At 33.0% G+C, this 23727-nt stretch overlaps 1 protein-coding gene across 7 annotated transcripts in view; it reads left to right on the forward strand.

Moving 5' to 3' along the window:
* The window catches only part of LOC128171756 (MYCBP-associated protein-like), a 43839-nt gene that overhangs the window by 10990 nt on the left and 9122 nt on the right, over positions 1-23727 (forward strand). For 2 of the 7 annotated variants that reach the window (XM_052837524.1, XM_052837526.1), the window contains exons 1-15: positions 3004-3226; positions 3394-3500; positions 4000-4168; positions 4631-4750; positions 5011-5074; positions 5478-5682; positions 6146-6264; positions 6874-7111; positions 7533-7605; positions 10505-10692; positions 11637-11783; positions 14735-14848; positions 15276-15400; positions 15918-16027; positions 17517-17576. In XM_052837524.1, the coding sequence (XP_052693484.1) occupies positions 3019-3226; positions 3394-3500; positions 4000-4168; positions 4631-4750; positions 5011-5074; positions 5478-5682; positions 6146-6264; positions 6874-7111; positions 7533-7605; positions 10505-10692; positions 11637-11783; positions 14735-14848; positions 15276-15400; positions 15918-16027; positions 17517-17576 (2047 nt within the window). In that variant the 5' untranslated portion in view covers positions 3004-3018. Of the gene's footprint in view, positions 1-2104; positions 2263-2689; positions 2797-3003; positions 3227-3393; positions 3501-3999; positions 4169-4630; positions 4751-5010; positions 5075-5477; positions 5683-6145; positions 6265-6873; positions 7112-7532; positions 7606-10504; positions 10693-11636; positions 11784-14734; positions 14849-15275; positions 15401-15917; positions 16028-17516; positions 17577-19074; positions 19147-23727 lie in introns of those variants that run through there. The other 5 variants (XM_052837525.1, XM_052837527.1, XM_052837528.1 and 2 more) reach the window with 4 other exon arrangements.

Genomic DNA, 23727 nt, shown 5'->3' on the forward strand with positions numbered 1-23727 from the left:
AATCTATGTTAGACTATTTGTAATGAATTGCCAAGAATTAATTGAGAGTACGTACTAGGGAAAATAACATCAAACCAAAAGGAGAGTCAAAAATTGAAGAAGAAAAAAATCATGGGGAAGGACGACCACGCTCACGGAGGGAGTAAATTGGAACGGCGATTAAGTCGTGACCATGGAACACACGCCCCGAAATTGGATCATGGCGCACACAAGCAAAGTGCCCACCACCCTCATGGCAGACGGATGTCAGTCATTGGAAAAGATGGCCGTAAGTCGGACGTTTCCATGAGGTTTCTTTGATATGGCAGCGGTGTTTCCTATGTGTGTTCCACGAGCTTTATATTATATGGTAGTGGTGTTTTAATGGGGTTTGTGTACATGGTTCTACTGTGGCCATGGTGTTTCCATGTATATTTTCCATTGGATTCTGGGCTTTAAGTTCTATGAATTTGTTGCCATGGTGCTTCCATTTGAATTTTCCGTAGGATTCTGGGCTTTAAGTTCTATGAATTTGTTGCCATGGTGCTGTCATTGGAATTTTCCGTAGGATTCTGGGCTTTAAGTTCTATGAATTTGTGGCCATGGTGTTTCCATGGGTTTGTTACATTAGATTGTGTCAACATATCTCTACTTGATGATATTTGTGAAAATGTTTAATTTGGCGGGAGACACTTTTTCAAGGATCTTCAATGTTTCTCAGGTTCATGGGGAGTCAGGCACATGATTTCGTGGATTTAATTGGAGGTGTATGATGAAGGAATGATCACTGTTTCATAATTTGTTTTGAGGATGTAGTTTTTTGGGGGTACTAAGGAGAACCTACAAAATTTAGCCCAATTCAAAATTCATCAAAATTTAGCCCAGCTACATAATCTAATGATTCTGTAGTAAATCAGGTGAACACTGAGACATTAAGAGGGGAAATCTATCATTTGAGTGAATAAGGAATTGGATTGTCCAGAATTTTGGTGAAATGTCATTAAGATGATTTTTTTCATTGAAGAAACATTTCCTTTTATCAAGGCAATTATAAGATTTAGGACTTGAAGGAGTCATTGGAATATGATTTGATTTCAGTAAATATGGACATAGGAAAAATCTTGGTCTTAAAATTTTTTCAATAAATCAATCAAAACTTTAATCCTTTAAGTGAGGTATGTCAAAAAATTATTACTTTGGTCAAAAACATCCATATCACAGTCTTATAAACAAGCTTTTGGATGTTTTTGTGTGTGTGTGTGTTAAAGCAATTAAAATGTTCTGTAATGGAATCTTTTAAAGTTCATGAGCAATTACGATATACAAATCCTAATATACCCAAGAAATTTATCTTCAATTGTAATTCCATAATCTTATCATAACCATCAAATCTTATTGACTAAAAGAACCACCTTGAATCTAATTGGTGTCAAATTGTAATAGGCCCAGTGGGGGTGAATAAAGTGAAAAAATAAGATTTTCTTGAAGACAAACTGCTGATATTGTGCACAGCACAGTATTGAGTTCTGAATATTTACTGAGAGATTTTTTTTGTACTAGAGTAGTGATTTGAATTTAATTTTACAATTTATTTTGTAATTGTTGAATTCTTAGGAATGGACATTTCATTTTTAATTAAAAGATATTGAAAGAAAACTTATGCCAACATGTATAATTGAAAATGGCAACAAAAGTACCGGTTAATGAGATTGGCAAAATTGAAGCCAGTGTTAGATACGGCAATCAATTTAATAATAACTTCCACAATTGTGCTACAAATGCATTACTTGCACACGATCACGTAATGAAATTGCGTATTGCATGATCAATGTTGCATTGTACTGTGTGTTAAGGGTATGACAGAAGTAAGCAACAGAGAAAGAGAAACTTACATTTTTTGAATGTCAAATTTGTGAGTAGCAAATTAAGATATTCATATACACTGTGAAAAAAAAATGAGAAAATTAATTAATCTAAAAAAAAATGTTCTTTGAAATTATTTGAAAAATCTGAGTGATTGTTGTCATGGACTTATCGATATTGAATCTGATGATAATTTCACTTTCAAAACGTTAGTTTATAGTACATGTATTAAAATTTGGCAATATTGACATGTCACTTTTAGATAAGCTTAAGGGACGTAGCAAAAACCAGGCGGGAACTCCTGAGAAAGCTGGTACCCCTTCCCAAGATGGTGCCGATGAGAACCAGTCTCCCACTCGGAATGTCATCTGGAACGAGGAGATTGAAAAACTCCAGATTAAGGAGGATGTCCTTAAAACTGTAATTACTTTAATAGATTTTTATCAGATGGAAGACAGTTTCCTCATTCAGTAGATAAACATGCACTTATTATTATTATTCAATTTTTGTCGCTAGGATTTTAGGCCAAAGAAATCAAAATTATATAGGAGGTCAATTTTATTTTGTCGAATTGCATGCACTATTATAATTAATAAAAAAAAAAATTGGTCTTTTGTATCTAAGGGCCTAAATATTTAAAATATAACAGAAAATTTTAATTTGCAAACTATACCAATAATAAACTGGCTCACTGCAAAAAGTTTTTTTTTTATGACCATGATGGTAGTACTACAAGTACCAATGCATTTTAACAGAAGCTGCGGAGACAAAATGAAGAAAATTGTTCATACAGATATTACAAAGAACAGAGACCTCAAATCTTCAAAATATATTTTATTTGTTTCAGCTTCATGAAGCGGCCCCACCCACCGCCCCTAAAACTCCTAAATCCACCCGCCTGACGGTCCGTAAGATGAAGCCAGCGTCAGAGTGGGACAAACCCAAACCCAAAGTGTAAGGGAGACAACTCCAAAAACTGTAGTCCCTTTGTAAAAATCTCCAATCAAATAAGAAAAAAAACTTTATTTTCAATGAGAAATTGAAACTACAAAACTGCCTTCATTAAAATAAAGAAAAAAAAATAAGCATCATTATTTTCATGAAAACCTATGCAATGATTTTTTGTTATGAAATTGACAAGAAAAAATATGGTACATTTTTATTTCATAAGTGAGTATGTTACAAAACCGACACATTTTTGATGGACAGAAATTTTCATTCTGTCAAAAGTGTTTTGTAAACATTATCTTTGTTCAGTTCTTTGATTTAAATAGGACAGATTTTTTAAAGCATTTTAAGATATATTGGAGTATCTTTCTTTGCAGAGTAACGGTGGCTCGTCCTGCACCAGTAGATGCTCCAGTAAAGGAGCCTGACTACTCAGGTAGATCTCTCTCTCTCTCTCTCTCTCTCTCTCTCTCTCTCTCTCTCTCCATAGATAGGATCTAGATCCAGTCTTCTGTAAAACACTTTTTTGAAAATTGTTTGATCAATTTATTAGATTTAAAATAAATATAACTGTTTTGTTAATTGTTTCATTTGTTTTGCTAGGTTTTGCTGGTCCCCGCTACAATGATGAAGGGGCGCCAATCCCCCACAGTCTGCTTGGCTCTTATGATGAGTTCAGGAAGGAGGCCATCAAAAGGGGAGACCTGTTGGTAAGGGACCATTTACCGTAATTGTGGGAAGTGATAAGTCTGATCAGCTTAATCTTGGGGGAAATTTCTTTTGAAAATGGATTTAAAAATTTGTGTTGATAAATATCATTGAAGAAGACTTAGTCTAAATAAATGAAGATTTTCTGAAAAATTCTTCTCAAAAGAAAAAAGGAATATACAATTTAGAACAATACAGTGTAGTTGACAAAGATAAGGCTACATTAAGCTATTTTGTTACTGAGTCAGAATATGTAAAAGCACTCAATTTTTATCAAGAAATACAAACAAACAAATTTATCTGTTGTTATGATCCAAAAGCATTGAATATGAGATTGAAATTCTTACTTTAAGTCTAAGATCTTTCATGGTCGTGGTTGTTTATGGAAATAAAACACAAACTGTAGACATTCTACCATGTTCTGCTAGAGTTTCTAGTATTCCTCTTTTATCTTACTCTTGAAAAATACATATTCTCTAAAATTTCTCCAAATGTTTTTAGGACCTGCCTGTCCCTAGTGAAGCTGACCTTGAACCTGACCGCCCAACCTTAAAATACGAGAAAAAGAAGCGGGACAGAGGTGACAGACAGCGAAATAATGAGAACAACGCACTTATAAACTGGCAGATGAAGATGATGGAGAGAAAAAGACAGCAGGGATACATATCTAGTAAGTTATTTTAATAGTTATCAGATGGAATCAGGATAAGTTGTACCGGAGAACTTGTACCCTAGAGAACTTGTACCCTAGAAAACTCATACCCTGTAGAACTCGTACCCTGGAGAACTCGTACCCTGGAGAACTCATATCCAGGAGAACTCGTACCCTGGAGAACTCATACCCTAGTAATAGGGTACGGGCTCTCCTAGAGAACTAGTTCCCAGAAATGGTTTCTCTACTAGAACATGTACCATGGATAACTTTGTTTATTTTTTTTGGTTATACTGCACACAGATACATATTCAGTTGTCATATTAAACAGTTAGATTAAACAGTTATTTCATATCAATGTTGACTTTTTACTCTCACGAGATTTTATATTGTTCATTAACATGTACCAGTTTGTAAATGTTGAGATTGTTTTTGCTAAAGTGTTTAGGACGTGAACAAATGTCTGGTGTCTTTTTATAGAGCTTCTGCAGAAAAACCCAGAAGATTTGGCAATGAACGCTGCTGACAATTACCGAAAGATTGAAGAGGAACGTTACATCATCGACCGTGCGATCCCCGCAAAGGATTATGGGAAGGGATGTAAGTACTGGTGGTGTAGGTGAATAATGAATTGACAACACAACCTCCTAAAAGTACACTAAATTGTGATACACAAATCTCAAATTGCTTTCACAAAATCCTACTCAATTCGTTATTCCCATTTATTATTGAAATATTGAGAAATAAGTTAGGGAGTATTCAATTTTTCTTTATAAAGATTTGAATCCTTCTAATCAATAAAAAAAAAAACTTGCTGGATTTTGGCTAGAGTTATCTAACTTTGATTACTTTGTGTTCAGATCGTGTCGGCAGCGAGTTCTGGAAACAACAGGAGAAATTTGGTGACGACGAGACTGGAATTCAGTAAGCTGATGTTTTAGATAATTAATAATTTTAAAAAGGTTGGTAATTAACTAATAGTTATAAAAAATAAACCTTATGTTAATACATGTCAAATTTATGTGAGTGTTCATTCACTCACATGAAATTAACATGAAGAAATAATTTATCAGATACATGTACTGAAAGTTGTATGATATATATTGTAAAGTTATTAAAACAATTTATGTATATGAAACTTATGAAATAACCATCTTCTCTTTTCATATGAAATTCACATGAGAAAATAATGACTGAGAAACAAGTGTTATGAATTTCATATAAAACAACTGATATAAAGGTGTTCAATCTTTGTAGTTACCCACTTCATGTGTTTTATTTTCTACGTACAGCACGACAATAACCTACATGACATTTCTATTTATAGCATGACCTTGACCAAGTCGGAACAGGGCTACCCCCGGCCCATAGAACACATCGGGGTGCCTAAGTCGGTCAGGAACGAGAAGGGATGGTACTGGCCCCCCCATCACACCACCCCTGTACACTACCCCTGGCACAAGAACCCGTACCTAGAGGAGAGGAAGGAACAGCTTAAGGATGTCATCACGGAACTGGACCCTCACAGACCGGTATGTAGTGTTAAGGTGGTTTACCCATCTAATCTGCCTTAAAATTTCAATTATGAAATATTTGACCATAAACTATTTTTAAGTAAATAAATATTCAAAATCTTAAAGATTTAAAATGTGGGCATTTTTCTATAATTTTGTGTAGAGCTCTTTATATAAAGGAGATTCGTATGGTTTAAAAATGACATTAAACATCAATACCTCTTAACAGAGGTTATTACTAGAAAATGCAGTTGTTTCATAGTATTTCACTCAGTTATGAAAAATAAATTTAAACCTGCATTTTAGAAATTCTTATTTTTAACTTTAAAATTATGGAGGGGATTTTTATGATAAGATATTTTTTCGTCAAGCTTTTTGGTGTTAGGCGACTAAGATAAAAGATTTTGTTTTGTTATAGAGGTAGAAATTTTTATTTTTGTTAAAAAGTTAATTTTAATTGGTTATTTTTTTTTTAATTTAGGACTTTGACCAGTTAGAAGTTATCGGAACAGCGAACCCAGTAAACCGTGAACGTGTACAGTCCAACCTAGGAATGCTGGAGGAGGAAGAGAGATTTACAGAAGGGGGAATGGATTATCTGTAAGTTGAAGGAGTGGATCCATACTTTTTATATTATAAAGGGGTGGATCCAGGTCTCTAGTATTATGAAGGGGTGGATTTAGTGAAGGGGTGGATCCAGACTTTTTGTATTATAAAGGGGTGGATCCAGGTTTCTTGTGTTATGAAGGGTTGGATTTAGACTTCTTGAAGGGATGGATCAGTGCTATCTTTAAGTAGAAGGGAGTGGATCCAAAGGGATAACAACTTAGACAGCGGTTATACTGGTATCTGGTGATGTATGGTTTATGTTCTGTTTCAATATTTTCTGTCTGCTAGTATGTGCTAGTTTGTTGAAACTTGGCTCCTTTCCTAAAAAGACAAAAAATTCATAATCTGAAAAATTATAGGTCAGAGTCAATGTGATTATGCAACATGGTAGAGAAGTTGTTTAGAAGTTGTTTTTAAGTTGTTTAGATGGTTTAGAAGGCAACATGTTAGATTTCAGGTCCAGTGCCTAAATTGGGCACTATTTGACATTGCTTTTCTCGCAGTCAAAGCTTCTAACAAACCAACCTTATTGCCTTATAATCATAATCAAAATCCCTTTTCAATGCGATATATTTGTGATATATTTTCATCTCTATGTAGGGACCAAGAACCCCTGCAGGAAGTTGACGAGAAAGACGAGGGTAAGGAGGAGAGTGTATTCGGTCCCTCCATCAGTTTCGCTGGTCAGCCCGCCCGCTGGACTGGAGACAGTTACAGTTACGCGGACCAGATCGGAATCGAGGCTAGGGTCACATTTGAATCGCTGTCTGGTGACCGTGTGACCTCGTACCTATACATCATCAACGACGGAACCACGTCCGTGTATTACGACTGGAAGGTATGGGAACCAGTTTTACAAGAAATTTTAACAGAAAAATATGTAATTTGATTAGAAAGGGGACTATTGGGACTATAATATGGGGACTATTTTTGGAGAAAGTATTGAAACTGATTTGGGGGGAAATTTTGAAAGGATATTCATTTTCTGTACATACGGTAAATAATGACAGAACCACATCCTTGTATTTCAATTAGAAAGTAAGGAAATTGTGGTGACTATTGTTTGAAGGGGTAATGTGTATTGTCATTTTAAGATGTGGGAACTATTCAAGAGGGAGATTAAGAAATTTGTACAAAGAAAGGAAAGGTTGATTAGAACAAAAAAAAATGCATTTTACAGCTTTTAATGGAATTAAATGGGGAAAGAAAGGGCTAAAGAAAGGGAAATAACTCTAATCCATACATAATTTTTTGTACAGAAACTTCCGAAGGAGAATCCATTTGACCTTGTCCATGCAAGAGTCCAGCGGTTCTACTTCAATAACAGCAGTGGTAAGTACTTGTAAACACTTCAATATCAGCAGTGGTAAGTACTGGTAAACACTTCAATAACAGCAGTGGTAAGTACTGGTATACACTTCAATAACAGCAGTGGTAAGTACTGGTAAACACTTCAATAACAGCAGTGGTAAGTACTGGTAAACACTTCAATAACAGCAGTGGTAAGTACTGGTAAACACTTCAATAACAGCAGCGGTAAGTACTTGTAAACACTTCAATAACAGCAGTGGTAAGTACTTGTAAATACTTCAATAACAGCAGTGGTAAGTACTTGTAAATAAGTACTGATAATTAAAATTTGCTCAATTTTCTTGTACATTTCTGTACATGGGCTCCATGAATTTTCATCCTCAATAAATTCTTAAATGCTGTATTACCGGTAATTTGTTTATTATACAAGTCAATCCACAAAATTATGTTCATGAGTGTAATGCTCACGGGTAGCTGTAACATATCGCTAACCTATAAAGCTTTAATGTAGCGCAGCAGCATTGTAAGATATTTAAAATTACGCAAAACTTATAAACAAAGTCAAAACCAGTCGGATCTGTGCAGAACTCCTGAATTCATTCAATTAAATAATCAAGATTTATTCAAGATAATAACATTAAATTTATTCAATAACATAACATATGTAATACTATAATTATAATTACACTCTCACACTCATTCACACCTTAATTACACATATAATAAATAAATTAAAAAATCATTAATGTATCATCAGAACCTTCATTTAAAAACCTCCCAAAAATATAAGGGTGGGCAAAGGGGAATAACTCTTATTAAATAATCCCATTATGTGGCATTTGATTAAATGCAAAACAGGATTTACTGTACCATTTGGTGAACTGAGTTAAATTACTCACTGGTTCACCGTTATGGTTAACCTATCACTATATATTATACAAGAAAATTTATAAACGACCAAAACATGAACGTACAGTTAAATTACTGTGTTGTTCATTATGGTTACCCTACTTAAAGCTAATTAAAACAGAACCACAGATGCATATCACAGTTAAATTACTGTTTTGATATACAATATGGTTTATTCCTATGACTTACTTATCAATAAATCTCAAAAGAAAAATATTACTGAAGAAAAATAATTTCCCAAAAATCGCCAAAAATAATTAAATAAATCTACTTGTTCAAAAATTAATTCTCAATCAAAAATACTTTAAAATCTTAACCAATTTCAATCAAATTAAAAATCTAATAATTTCCGTAAAATTTACTAACTCAATAGAAATCACGGAAATAACAACTCGCAGTTAAATCACCGCATAGTTGATATTCCGATCATATAAATAAATAAAAATATTAATCCCTAAGTTAAATAAATAAAATAAAATAAAATAATAATAAAAATAAATTGGAACGACTAAACGTACCAACTGCTCTTTAAAACCAAGGAGTCAGAAGTGATGTACAGACGATAAAACTCGGTATTTATACTAATGAGCAAACGATCAAAACATTCAGCGGCAAAAATCAATAATTGATCATGTGATCACAATAGTGATATGTGATAGGATGACTAAAAAAAAGTCGCTTTTGGACTAGCGCCACCTAACGTGTGATATTGGAAATCACACTACTTTATCGATAAATTTATAATTTCAACAACTTCCATTCACAGTTTACAACGTAACATAAAAATCAATCACAATCAAAACGTTAAGTACAAAATATACCAAACAACTTTCAATCAATAGTTTTAACAATACACAATGTTAACTCAAGAATTAACATCATTTAATATCAATACTCAAGCATAAGTTTATCGACTATATAGACATCGAACTAAACCGGAAGCGAGCAGACAGGAAAACATGTGGCTCATATGAACATATACGTGCAATTTTCCGGCCATATAACAAAGGTAACATTATTTTACATAGATAAGACTTAGGCATAGCATAAGGACAACTAAATAATATCATCGTGATCAACAATCAAGATGAAATAAAACATAAAAACGAATTCGTGCACAGTCCGAATTTCCTCGACATTGTTTACACATGTCTACCACTAATATTCTAAACTTCTTTATAATATCATAACACAAAAATATTACGTAAAAACAAATTGCATACATTTAACTATTTAGTATCAAGCTCTGGGTGTATGAATACTGTATCAACCCTCTCCAAATCACCACCATGTACAAAAACATATTACAGTCATTGACTCTATTTGATAGAAATATCAACCCGCTCCAAGCTCATACAAAATAGCGAAATATTACAGTCATTGACTCAGTATAGTTCATTGAACACTGTCATAGATGAAACAATAAGTTAGACTGTGTCATCAAACATTATTGTCATAAAATAAAAAGTAGAAAGGGGGGGGGGGGGTACATCATTACAATGAGAACCTGTTAAGAAATTGGCAATTAACATGGAAAGAATCCTTCAGTCAATATTGATAATGCTTTAAGAGATATCCGTAATCTTTTGTCTCAGAATCTTGAAACCATCGTTAATGTTATTTGAAATTAGTTTGTTTTGTTTATTTTAAAACAGGCAACATATATCGACCATATTTCAAGGGTTAGAATTTTTTTCAGTGAATTCTATTTTCTGTGATATTTTTTCATTTGTTCATATTATTCTTTTTGTGATCTGCCATATTGTTTTCTTTTTTGAGTTAGTTTGTTATTCTGTTAAGTTCCAATTAAATTACCTACTAGTATCTTGTTTTCAGGCAAAATGATTTTTGAACTGTTTCCAAAAAAATGCAAAAAAAAATAATCATGAACTTACTTTTGAAAGATCTTTTAATTGTGAAACAATAATGTAAAGAAGATACTTCAGATATCCAACTGACGATAAATTGTTTGTCGAGCCACCTTAAAATAAACTTTCTCAATTTTTTCAAGGTGTGATTTTACCTGGAGAGACCATGAAGTTTCCATTCGTCTTCAAGTCCCCCAACGCTGGGGTTTTCACAGAGCAGTGGAAATTTGAGACCCGCCCCAGCCTGTGTGGGGGCGCCGCCCTGATTGTGACCCTCAGGGGTATCGCCCTCCAGGAAGACAAGTTTCAGCGGGAGAGGGAGGAGCTAGAGGTAAGGAAAGGGGTGGATCCTATGGTATAGGGGGTGGGGGAATAAAAGAGGTAAGGAAGGGGTGGATCCTATGGTATAGGGGGTGGGGGAATAAAAGAGGTAAGGAAGGGGTGGATCCTATGGTATAGGGGTGGGGGAATAAAATAGGTTAGAAAGGGAAGGGGTGGATCCTATGGTATAGGGGGTGGGGGAATAAAATAGGTAAGAAAGGGAAGGGGTGGATCCTATGGTATAGGGGGTGGGGGTATGAAAGAGGTAAGGAAGGGGTGGATCTTATGAAATAGAAGGTTGGGGAACAAGAGGTAGGGAAGGAAAGGGGTAGAATCTTGGGGGGGGGGGAATTTGAGGTAGGAAAAGATGGATCTGATGTTTGGGTAGGGACTAGATGTAAGAAAAGAAGGAAGGAAAGGAATAAGAGGTACATTAGGGATTGATTCATATGTATATAGGGGACAGGGAAACCAGAGGAAGGGGAAACAGAAGTGTGGAACTAGAGGTAGAGAAAATAGGAAAAAAGGATCTACAGGTAATATTTATGAGAGAGAAGAACTAGAGATAGGGAAAAGGAGGAAGGGAGAGAAAGGAATGAGAGAAAATGGAAAGAGAGGAACTGTAGATGGAGAAGTATGGGATCCAGTTGTAAAGTGGATTGGGGGGGGGGGATAGGAGAAAGGAAGGTGGATTTTAGTTGTATAGGGGAGGATGGAATGAAGGTTTTAAAATATTTCTTTTATTTTTACATTTATTATAATGAGAGAGGGAGGATTTAAGAACATTAAATTAATTTCTTTTCCTCTATATCTATTTATCAATATTCAATGTGTTTGTTATACTTGGGGATGGGATGGATTAAAAAATATAAATGAATGATTTTAGTCTGCATTATATTTCTTTTCTTTGTTGATTTTGCTTTAAATATTTGTAAATTTTTCTTCGTTCTACAGCGAGATCTGCAACAGAAGCAATCAGAGCAGGTGATTCGACAGATCATGTATGACATCATCAGCGGAATCAAGACGCCCGACCGACCCTCCTCACCGATCGATGCCTACATCACTGATGAGGAAATATTCAGTAGGAACAATCCGAAGGTCTGAGTGACAATCATTTACAATATATTATATATAATCTATATTATCTATATATTATATATATTCTATATATGTATCACAAACTTATCCTGTTGATAATTAAGGTGGTATGGGATATTTGTTGATATCATTCTGGAGTACATTAAAATTTGAATTCTTTCACCAGTTCAGAATTTTCAAACTTTACACTATTTAACCAAAAAATGGCTGGCTTTTGAAAATTTTTTGAGAGGTAAAAAATGTAAAAAACCCCAGCAGGATTCAAACTCATGGCTTCGTAGTAAACCCTTTAACCCACTGCGTTAGGCTGTTAGGTGACCATTATGGGAAAGAAACTACTTATATAATTATTACACTTGGTTTTGTTGTTTATTTTTATAAACAATGCATCACAACATGGAGGTGTCCAATACCACTTTAATATAATATTTTATATAAATCTATATTATATTTATAGTATATAATATGTATATTCTAAAGATGTATCACAAACTTATTCTTTCAATGATTAAAGCTAAACGCACTTGTAATATTAGTTAACATGCTTCTTATAAAACTACATCTATTTTCAAGAAGATCGTGGGTTTTATTTTATTAATCTTCTTTAACAGATGGCTGGGCGGACAACAAATTAACCATCAGATATTTAATTATTATTAATTAAGTAATTATCAAGTACTTTGGAAATCAATCACCATTGTTCGTGGGGGACCAATGTTCGTGGCGTCTGTGGGTAATCCTTGCCCACGAATTTATATCCCAACAAACCTATAGGCTACACAATAATTTGTTTAATATCTTTTAAAATTAACCCGATTACACTACCAACAAAATTACGTCCACATGAACCAGGAAAATTTTGGCTACCCACGAACATTGACCCCCACATATAAAAATGATTCCACAATGTATTTATAAAGCTATATTCTATTATCAAGTAAAGAAAAATTCCGTAGTTATAAGATTTTGATTTCTTAATAATTTTTAACCGGGTTTTCCAACGGAAAAATCCGGTTATTAAAATGGTGAAAATGGCGGGCGGGCGGGCGGATTGGCGGGCGGGCGGCTGCCAAAAGGGTACCCTCATTGTACGGATAACTCCTCCTACAGTTTTCAAGATAGGAAGTTGTTCTTTTGCAGATCAATTGTACATATATCAGAGGTGTGCATATTGCTAGGATTTTGATTTCCGATAATTTATCGAAAAAATACCAGCTTTTGAACTTAGTCATTTTTTGGCAAAATATTGCATATAGGGTACCCTCATTGTACGGATAACTCCTCCTACAGTTCACAAGATAGGAAGTTGTTCTTTTGCAGATCAATTGAACATATATCAGAGGTGTGCATATTGCTAGGATTTTGATTTCTGATAATTTATCGAAAAAATACCAGCTTTTGAACTTAGTCATTTTTTGGCAAAATATTGCATATAGGGTACCCTCATTGTACGGATAACTCCTCCTACAGTTCTCAAGATAGGAAGTTGTTCTTTTGCAGATCAATTGAACATATATCAGAGGTGTGCATATTGCTAGGATTTTGATTTCTGATAATTTATCGAAAAAATACCAGCTTTTGAACTTAGTCATTTTTTGGCAAAATATTGCATATAGGGTACCCTCATTGTACGGATAACTCCTCCTACAGTTCTCAAGATAGGAAGTTGTTCTTTTGCAGATCAATTGTACATATATCAGAGGTGTGCATATTGCTAGGATTTTGATTTCCGATAATTTATGAAAAAAATACCAGCTTTTGAACTTAGTCATTTTTTGGCAAAATGTTGCATATACATGTAGGGTACTCCATTTCACTGGATAAGGTTTGACATGGATTATGGATACAGTTTACATAAAAGAAAACCCGGTTTGCTGTCACATTGACAGCTTTTCACTTGTTAATAATTTTTTAATTTTGTATTTTCCTGTAATATCTTCAAACAGAGCTCTTCCGCTAAAGGAGATAAGTACAGTCCTTAAAATGGGCACGGCCATCCAGCCTTAATTCTGACCATAATATAGTTGACGTACATTTAGCTGTATGATGCTACACTGCTACATGATCACATGTTTTATTCTTTAGCAACATGTTCTTGGCGACAGCATGTGCATGAGTTCTAAGTTTAGCTACATGTGTTCTATTTGTGACCAATTTTCCATTTTTTTAGTTTTTAGCTTCGTATTTACAAGAGTTCCAACTTAAGTTATGTATTCTGGTTTAGCTACATGTGTTTTCTTCTTAGCTAAAGTGGTTTTTTTTTTCGCAATTCTATTTCTATTTTTCATTGTTATATAGCCACATATATTTAAATTAAACAATAAAATGCTTTCTTTCGTGATTCATGCGGGATATGAAGCGACATTGCAGGAAAAATACATAACCCGCGTTAGCAGGTTATGTAAATTTTTTCTGCAGTGATCGCTACCTTCATAACTCGCATGAATCATCAAAAAAAGCATTTTATTATTTATATTTACATCTTTCTTTTGACTAATTAATAAATTGATTATCAAAAGTAAGTAAAATTTACTTAATTACAGTTAATGTACGTAAGTACGTTAGCTAAAAGAAACAGCCAAATCGTCTCCTGTGAGACTTAGGTCACTGTAGGCTTCGACCAATCGATAAACAATGTGTGTGTCAATTTCACTCCTGTCAGTTTCTTGTTAGTTTCAGCCGCTGTAGATTTCGACCAATCGATAAACTGGGCGTGTAGATTTCTGTCTGGCTGTTTCTATAGAGCTATGTATTAACTATAAGTTTTCGTAAGAAATAGAGGCAATAATACTCGGTAGATATAAATATTTTTAAATAAAGGAGTTCTATTTCTATGTACAGGCTTCTTCTTTTTAGCTATGTTTTATTTTCTTTCCTTGATATTGCTACATATATATTATAATTATATCGAAAGACGTGCTCTTTTTTAGCTATGTGTGTTCTATTTATAGTTACACTACAACCACGCATTGGTGACTGAACTGAAGCAGCTGTATCTGGAGATCGCCCCGGAGGAGGAGCGCGAGGGACGGGTCTGGGACCTGTCCGTGGAGGATCTCAGAGATGTAGGTCATTCTCCTGTCACTGACCACTACAAAGAAATTTTTACTTTTTGGTCAAATTTGTCTTTTCATCATAATTAGTTTTTGGCACTATTCTCACACTGACCGTGCAATCAAAACAGGTTTATCTTTTAGGGTCAATTTTTTTTTATTATCATAATTCGTTGAACTCCAGCTCCCAAGATTTTGTTGATAAGTCAAAAAAATTCCCGTTTTCTTTTGTTTTTATCAGATACTGTTTTTTCATCATATTAAAATCATTCAGCACCAACCACCTCAATTTTGTTCTTATGTTGATACACAAAATCAAGTAGTATCCTTTACAAACAAAAAACTTAAGATTGTTTCTAATTTTAGAAATACATGTACCATGTGACATTCACTGTTTTACATAGAGAAAAATAATAGCATAATCATTTACACAATACAGGAGATCGTAGCAATGGATGAAGATGATGAGAGAAAAGAGAATTTCCTCCACCAGTTGAACGCTGTTGTCACAAAGATGTCCTTCTGTCCGAACAAGCCTGTTAAAAAAGACCTTTATAAAGTGGGGTAAGTACCGTCTAGCTGAGAGAGTATTGACTATAAAGTGGGATACACGTACTGCATAAAGATTTTTTAAAGGAGGCTTGAAGTTCAAAAAATCTCCTATCAGACCTATATCAAATTTTCAAATATGATTTTTAGCCATAAACTATATCATATAGTGAAGGAAAAATTTTAAAACATGAAAGTGTAAAATTTGATTATTTTCCTATATTTTTATACAGAGCTCTTTATCTTAAGAAGATTAATTTAGTCCAAAAATTGGCCTCAACTATCCAGCCCCCTTAATTAAAATTGCAGTCCTACCTTCATTTAAAAGTTGTTCAAAGTGTATGAGCCGATGCTAAAATCAAAGCTTTTTATCATATTTGAAGGTTAATTGAGAAAGCTATGAAATTCAGTGAATTTATTATCTTTTAGTGTTTTTTGCTTTGAGAGGACTGTGTTGGGATTTTGTTGCGTTCGCCTCAGTCATGACATAAAAGTCATCGTAAATGAAGATGAACTTAAAAATTTCTTCCAGGTATGAGTTATTGCTAGAGGCTGTGGACGGTATAGTGAGGGAGTCGTACGGAATCCGACAAATGATGGGACTTCCAGAGAAAGAAAATGACGATCTTCCAGACGATTTTAGTGAGTAGAAAAATAAAATTTTTGCGGTGTTTAGTTACAAGTGTCACGTAGCTTTATTTCATTTTTGTACGTAGTGAGTGCTATTTGGTGTTGCATTTTGCTTTGATGTATTTATTTTGTCAATGAGATGAAAGGTTGATTTATCATACTTTACTTTGTAGGTGGGAGAAAAAATATGATTAAGCTTTATACTGTAAATTTCTTTTTAAATGCGAGGAATAAGTATCCACATTAAATTGCAGGAAGCACTCCTCGAGTACTTCATAATCTCAATTTTACTTTTCAGACAGTTTTGAGCTGTATAAAATTATGACAAAAAATTGGATGTTTGCGATTTTGTATTCTTGCAAATTGATTTATAACAGCGGAATCGCGGAATTAAGTACTTACATTAAATGAGGAATTACAGTATGTATCTATAAACAGCATGTATTATTTGAAATATGTAAAATATCACCTTTCAAGAGTTTATTTTATTCATAAAGAAAATCCTAATACTTTTTGAAAGCCATTCATATACCATGATAAAGTGTAACATGAAAGATAGTTTCTCTTGTCTGGAAAATTATTATTTCAGACGAGAAAAGAGCTTTTTTAATAGGACACTTAGTTTGTTTTTAATTTTTAATTCATTTTGTTTTAGTTTGCTTTTTCAAAAAATGTGTTTTAATTATGTGACATAAAAAATTTAGACACACTAGATAGAGATGAACATAACATGGACTCAGAAAATGGTGGGTCAATCTTTAGAACAACACTGTAGTCCAATATCTTGACACATATTTGTACGCAGCCTGTATCTCTGTGTAAATGGAAACTTAGTGAGATGTTGAGTATCTCAGCATATCCTGTCTCAGTGTGTATTGTGCTCACAATCTTAATCTCACATCTGAGTTCTCCTAGATGAGTTCAGCTCTAAGACATATTGGCTTTGTATCTCAGAGTATATCTCAGACTTCTGGTAGATATTCTAGTTTCAGATCAGTGTGACTAGCAAGCATGTGTGTGTATTGTACTGTGGTGATCAGCTAGATCTATAATTTGTCTGAATGCTGTAAGGAAACAATGGTCCGTCGATCTTATTATCCCTTTCATTTCTTCATTTCTTCTGATTTCCTAATGGAGACACTGGATTTTCATTAGTGAACCTTTGCTTCTATGATTAAATGTGAACAGTCAATTCTCTAGTTTATTTATATGCATTACTTTGTGAAAAAAAACTCTCTCTCTCTCTTTCTCTCTCTCTCTCTCTCTCTCTCTGTTATCTCCCCTTATCTTTTTTTTCCTTACTTTAATCTCTCAATTTCTCTTTTAAGGAGATTCTCTCTCTCTCTCTCTCTCTCTCTCTCTCTCTCTCTCTCTCTCTCTCTCTCTCTCTCTCTCTCTCTCTCATGAAAAAGGTAGACAGTAAAATTTCAAAACACATCATAGAAGTAGAAATTTGTGCCGATTAATTCTAATTTTATTGTTTGTATTTCGGCCCTTTCAGCATACAGGATGTTTAAGAAAGTGACAACAATGACTGCTGTTGTCTCGGCTTTCAGTAAAAGTGAGTCCAATGAGTGATTCTAGTTTATTCTGCACACTGATTGGTCAATCAAAGTGAGGCTGATCATGTGACTCTAGCTTTAGCATAAATAATTCTTTCTTTGTTTTCAGTGAGATGTTTTTTTTTTCATCATTTAATAAATTATCACTAGTCTAATTTCTAGGTGAGGTGGGTGTCTCTTTTGGGTCTTGTTTGCTTATAATTGCAGCAAATTAATTTGTTTTGCTTCTTTATAAGGACATTTTGCTTTGTTGTTTATCTCTCCTATTTGTTGTAGGTGTAGTTGTTTTGATTTCTTTAAAATGTTTTGTATAGATCTACCATTATTATAGATAAGGTTGTTTTCCAAGAATATTATTTACACACAAAAAGGCTACTTCCAGTTATAAGTAACCTCTGTTTGACCTTTCATAAACTTGTACACACGTTGGATTTCAGACTTGGAGTTTTTTTTCTTCAGTAAACAATTCCTTAATCTCATTTGGTGATAATTTGATTTTTTCTGGTCAACAATTATTTTTCCGTAAAGCCAAATGTATTTATTTGAAAATCTTGGGATATTTTTCATTCTTTTCCTATCCATGGAGGTTGAAATATTTTTGAAAAAGTCTTTAAGTTAGACATATACCTAGGTCTTATATGCCATAAGCACCCCCTTTTCTCTATGAGAGAGGGAGAGAGATGATCGACACTTAAATGAAAACCCGGTTTGCTGTCACATTGACAGCTTTTCATTTGTTTTAAAGGCTATCCTTTAAAAGAATAAAATACATTGTATATAATTATACATAAATAGGGGTTTTTCACACTGTATTTTCTAAATTTGTTTTTTAATCACATTATCTTGAAATTGAATGTCTGGTAAATATGTAGTTATGAATCATAAACAGTAAAACTTTGTTATCTCGAACTAGATGGGACTGATAAAAACCTTTGAGATATCCAAATATAGAGATATCAAGGTTAAAATACTTAAAAAATAAGTAGCTTGGGACTTTCAAATCACTTCGACATATCCATTGTATTTGAGATATCGGTGTTCGAGATATCAAAGTTCGACTGTAATTGAAAAATAAATCAGGCAAAGAAACCAGCAGATTTATGATGCTTATAACTATCTGATATTTATATCATTTATTTATATTTGATTTTGCTGTGCCTTTTTTTGTGATATATATATGAGGGATGCTCGGAAATTATTGACACAATGACCTCGGTTATTCATCTTTCTAATAGATGAACTGTAGGGATAACTGGCATGCACCTTTAACAAACCTTATTTATAAATATTAATTCAAAAGAAGTCAAGATAGCACTGAGTGAATATTTTGTTAAAAACAATTTACATAATCACATTGAAAGTTTGGGTGCCAGACAGTCACTAGTAGGAGTATATGTCTCAACAATTTCCGAACGTAATTTCATAATTGGTTAATTTTTGTATGTGTGGGTGTGTGCAATGAGGTGTGTTACTAATTTTTTTCCATCCTTTCATCAGATGTTGTAGCCGAATCTCGGTTAAGTAACCGACGCCAACCCTCCCGCTTATCAAATGCGGAGAGTGACACCAGTGAGTTATCCCCCCTTGATAGTACTGTTTAAACTTACTAGCGAGACTTTACTTCTTCTGAGTTATCTTTCCTTGCAACCATGGCAACTGATATAATGCAAAGCTGTCATTGGTCAACTGTCTTAATTAATTTACATTTTAGTAATATACATATTTACATTCTGCTGAAATAGATTTAATCTCCAATAACCTCTTTCTGCTGTTAAATCTAGGAGAATATTGATATATGCATAAACTGCATATAAAATGACTGTCATTGACCCTTAATTGGCTGCATGTTTCCAGAGAATTATATACTATGAACAATTCATTTAATGATTTAATCAATAAACTAAAGTCATGCAGCAATATGCCATCATTTCATAAAGTCTACATTTCATTAATTCACTAAAATTCAACTACTTTTTTTTTCATTTTCAGTACATGTACTTGTTTCTTAGAAATGAAACAAAATTAATACCTGAGGTCATATGCTATTTGTTGGTGCATTTTGAATTGTCTTTTTCTTTCCTAAATCAATGATTCTTTTCTCAAAACCATGCTATTAAAATACCCCAACATGCATGTGTCAGTCTTTTGTTGTCTTTCTTCTGATAAAGGAAGTTGGAAGCCTATCTTGATATAGTCAATAGATATAATATTATAATCTTACATTTCCCGACCCTTTTCTGTGGGAGCTAAAATATGTAATTGTATTTATAATCTCTTTTCTGCATGAATAGTTTTTCTCCCGTGTATCTACTGTAGCAACGTAGTGCTTCTTAGAGAACTATAGTTCCTAAATACTTGTGCTATTAACCCTTTCATGTAGTAAGGCATTTTGCACCTGCAAAATGCCAGTATTATCACTGTTATTGGTTGGATTGGACAATATAAATTTTATTGTTAAATGGGGATTAAAATGAGAATTGCCTTTTACAAGAACATGACCGTGTAAATGAGTTCAATACTGCTAAGTAGTACACAATGTCATATACATGTATTTAATTTATTAAGTCTGTCTATATATAGTGTAAATGAGTTTACTTATAATGACATATACATGTACATGTTAATAATCTGTCTAATGATATTTTTGCTGCACATTTAGACAGTTTTTAATAACATTGATACAAATACACGTGAAAGAAGTGCAATTAAAACAGATGCAATGGAAAATATTCGAGATAATCTTATTCACATATTTTCATTTTTCCCTGGTAAAAATTCACAAAAATCTACATTATTGCTTATATGCAGGGATTTTGACTAATTGTTTATTCTTCAAAATTGGTGTTTTAATAAGACTTTGGTCCTTGGACAATCCTTGGGTCCATAAGGGGTTCAGCCATTTTGATATAGGTTTATAGCCCATCTATAAACAGTTGGTAGTTTAGCTCAATATGCGATATGACTTCAATTAATCATCCTGTTACAATACACAGGCTCAATGATAAACCAAAGAATATCAGGAGAAAAATTTGAAAAATCTTTATTAATACTTGATCTATTCTATGCATTGTCCTGATATTTTGTATATGACTCCATTAAGCTGACTTTTTTATGGCTTTTGTTGCTCAGGTGAATCATGTGGCCCATGGGCAACACCTTTAATATTACTATATATGAAATACTGATATTGAACACCTGATAATATTTTGAACCTGGGTTCAATATTTGGTGGTATAAAATTATTACTTGTAATATATGACAGTAATGACACTGGTATAATTATTATACATTCTCTATTAAGGATAAAAAATACATCTTCATGTAATTAGTCAAATCTCGAAAGAAAAGATGAAAAATACCTCTTCCTGTAATTAGTCAAATCTTTTATAAAAAAAAAAAAAAAAAAAAAAGTAGGTGTGTCAGATATAAATGGAACACAAAAAAAATTTCTTATGTTTAAATTATCACAATGTCAAACTTATTGGGTCATTACCATGATAATGTCTTAGCTTTCACGTCACCAATAATTCACCCAGTGACAAGGTAAAAAGTTCAGTCAGTGGTTTTTTGGGTTTTTTTTTTTTTTTACACTGGCATCGGTTCCGTATTTAGAATTCATCTCGGTGCCTCAAGCAGTCTATTAAGAGACTTGCAGAGTTCGTATCTTATATATTAGTTGACCTCCAAGACTGTCAATGGAATTGTTGATATATGACCAAGAGTCAAGGTTACTTGGTTTAATTATCAGGAACATTTTATTTGAAAGATTCCAAAGAGTTATTTCCTGAAAAGTTAATCCAATACTAGTTCTAGAGGCTCACTGGAAGTGACAGTGGGAATTTTTCATATTTTTTTTTTCCAATTTATCAGTGTTTGGAATGGTTAAGAGGGTTGAGTGGTAATGGCCATTTTTAAACTATATATAACTCCTTCAGAAGAAGAGCTCTAAATAAGGATTTAAGCAAAAATAAAAGTTTGAAATAGAAAGATATAAGAGTTTCCTTGACTACAAAAAGTTTTGGACTCCTTTAATTGAAAGAGCTTATTATGAAAATCTGTCAGTAGTTGACAAAGCAAGATTTTTCAACAAATTTTAGCATGAAATTTTAAACCAAACCTTAAATTATAATTTATTCAGCAAAATATGTTTTTAAAGTTTCTCATGATTATGAATTTGATCATAACAATTAAGTAAAATTCAGTTTTCTTATAAATAGCCATTTTAGTCTCTCATAAGGTATATTTAAGTGGGACATCAAGAATTGGGTCATAATACAATTGATTCAGAAGTACCTGAATTTTAGAATTAGTTAAATTTTCATTATTTGTAAAATTTGCCAATGAAACAGATTCCCATCTCTCATCCCGGAAAAAGTTTGGTACCCAGAATCAGTGGAGACTAGCTTCAATGGTGGTGTCCTTTGCTACCAGTAGAAGAGTGTCCAAGTTTGGGCAAGGATTGGGTACTATCACAAGTTTATGTTCAAGTTAAAATTCAAGTCTGTTTCAAGTTTGTTTTGAGATTTTTTAATTTCTTTCTTCAATGGTGGTGCCCTTTGCTACCAATAGAAGAGTGTCCAGATTTGGGCAAGGTACTATATAAAGTTCATGTATAAGTTAAAATTCAAGTTTGTTTTAAGCTAATGTTTTGTTTGGGGTTTTTTTTTAATTCCTTTCTTCAGGGGTGGTGTCCTTTGCTACCAATAAAAAAAATGTTTAAATTTGGGCAATAATTCGGTACAAACTATCACAAGTTCATGTTTAAGTTTAAATTCAAGTTTGTTTCAGGTTTTCTTTTACCAAATTTGTAAATTTCGTTCAATATTAAATGGTTAAAATCCTTAACAAAATACATTGAAGAAAAATTGGGTATTATATTATGTGTACATGTTTTATATTAGTTCCATGTTATTAAATTTAAGTATTCTATTCAAGTTCACAGTTTTCAAGATTCAAATTTTTTTTTTTAATTTCAACTTTCAAAAGTATTTTGTTCGTTTTTTTTTTTTATTTTACATCAAATGACAAATTTTCAACAGCAAATGATTTCTCAAACGTTCATGTGGTGCAAAATAACATTCCCAGATTGGATTAATATCATTCTTTTTAGAAATTTATTTTTAAGCAATACAAACATTAATTATAATAGCTTTCTGTCATTTGAGGGACTTCTTTTGTTTAACTCGCTAGACGTTGGTACTTTAATAAGTCAATTTAATCTATTCAACAGTGATAATGATCTTGAACTCTATGTTAAACTCATTGAATGTAATTTTCGATCGTCATCATATTTCCTTTTTGCCTGACCTTAATTAATTGATAATGCAGCTGTAACAGTACATGTACAATAGGTGTGCGCTGTTTTGACTTTGCACTGTATGGAATTGGAAGACTTCATTAATCTGTTTCTTGGAAATACATATTTTATTCATTATCTGTAATACTGATATTACAAAGATCATTGGATATTTATATCTATACTACTATATTAAAATAATAGACTCAAATTTTTGGCCTTTATACTGAGAAATCGGAAGAGTAGTGTCTTGTTTTATACATTTAAACATCATGTCAAAATGCTAGAGAAATTCTTAGCTAATCAACTCAAGTCTTTTCAAAATTAGTCAAGGGCTTACATTTTAACAATTCTTTGAAAAGTGTTGGTGTTAAGGTGCCTCACTACACCTTGAAAAAAGAAATGATATTTCAAAAATTTCATTTAGTAAACATAAACAAAAGCCCCAGGTGGATTCTAACTCATGACCTGCTGTTCACAAGCCTGATACTTTAACCACTGAGCTATGACGATATACATCTGAATCGATTGATAAAAACAGTTTAACAAAACATTTAAATTGCCATCTTGTGACATAGTGTCTTAAAAAGTATAAGAGTTGGAGTAGTGTGAAGTACCTTAAATGAAATTTATAGTGAACAGAAATTTTTTTATATGCATTACTTTCCATAAATCATTCCACACCCATGGGAAAAAGCAATAAACTTGGGTACTTGTAATCTGCAAATCAAATACAGTTTGTCTATTGGAATAATAAGGTTGACACATCTTTTGGTACCTATCGTGTATCAATAAACCTTCACAGGACCGTTTCTCATAAAACTCTTCACATTCTTCTCAGCTTGCTTATTAAG

Source organism: Crassostrea angulata, chromosome 2 (genome assembly GCF_025612915.1).
Source record: "Crassostrea angulata isolate pt1a10 chromosome 2, ASM2561291v2, whole genome shotgun sequence".
In the NCBI taxonomy this organism is placed as follows: Eukaryota; Metazoa; Mollusca; class Bivalvia; order Ostreida; family Ostreidae; genus Magallana; species Magallana angulata.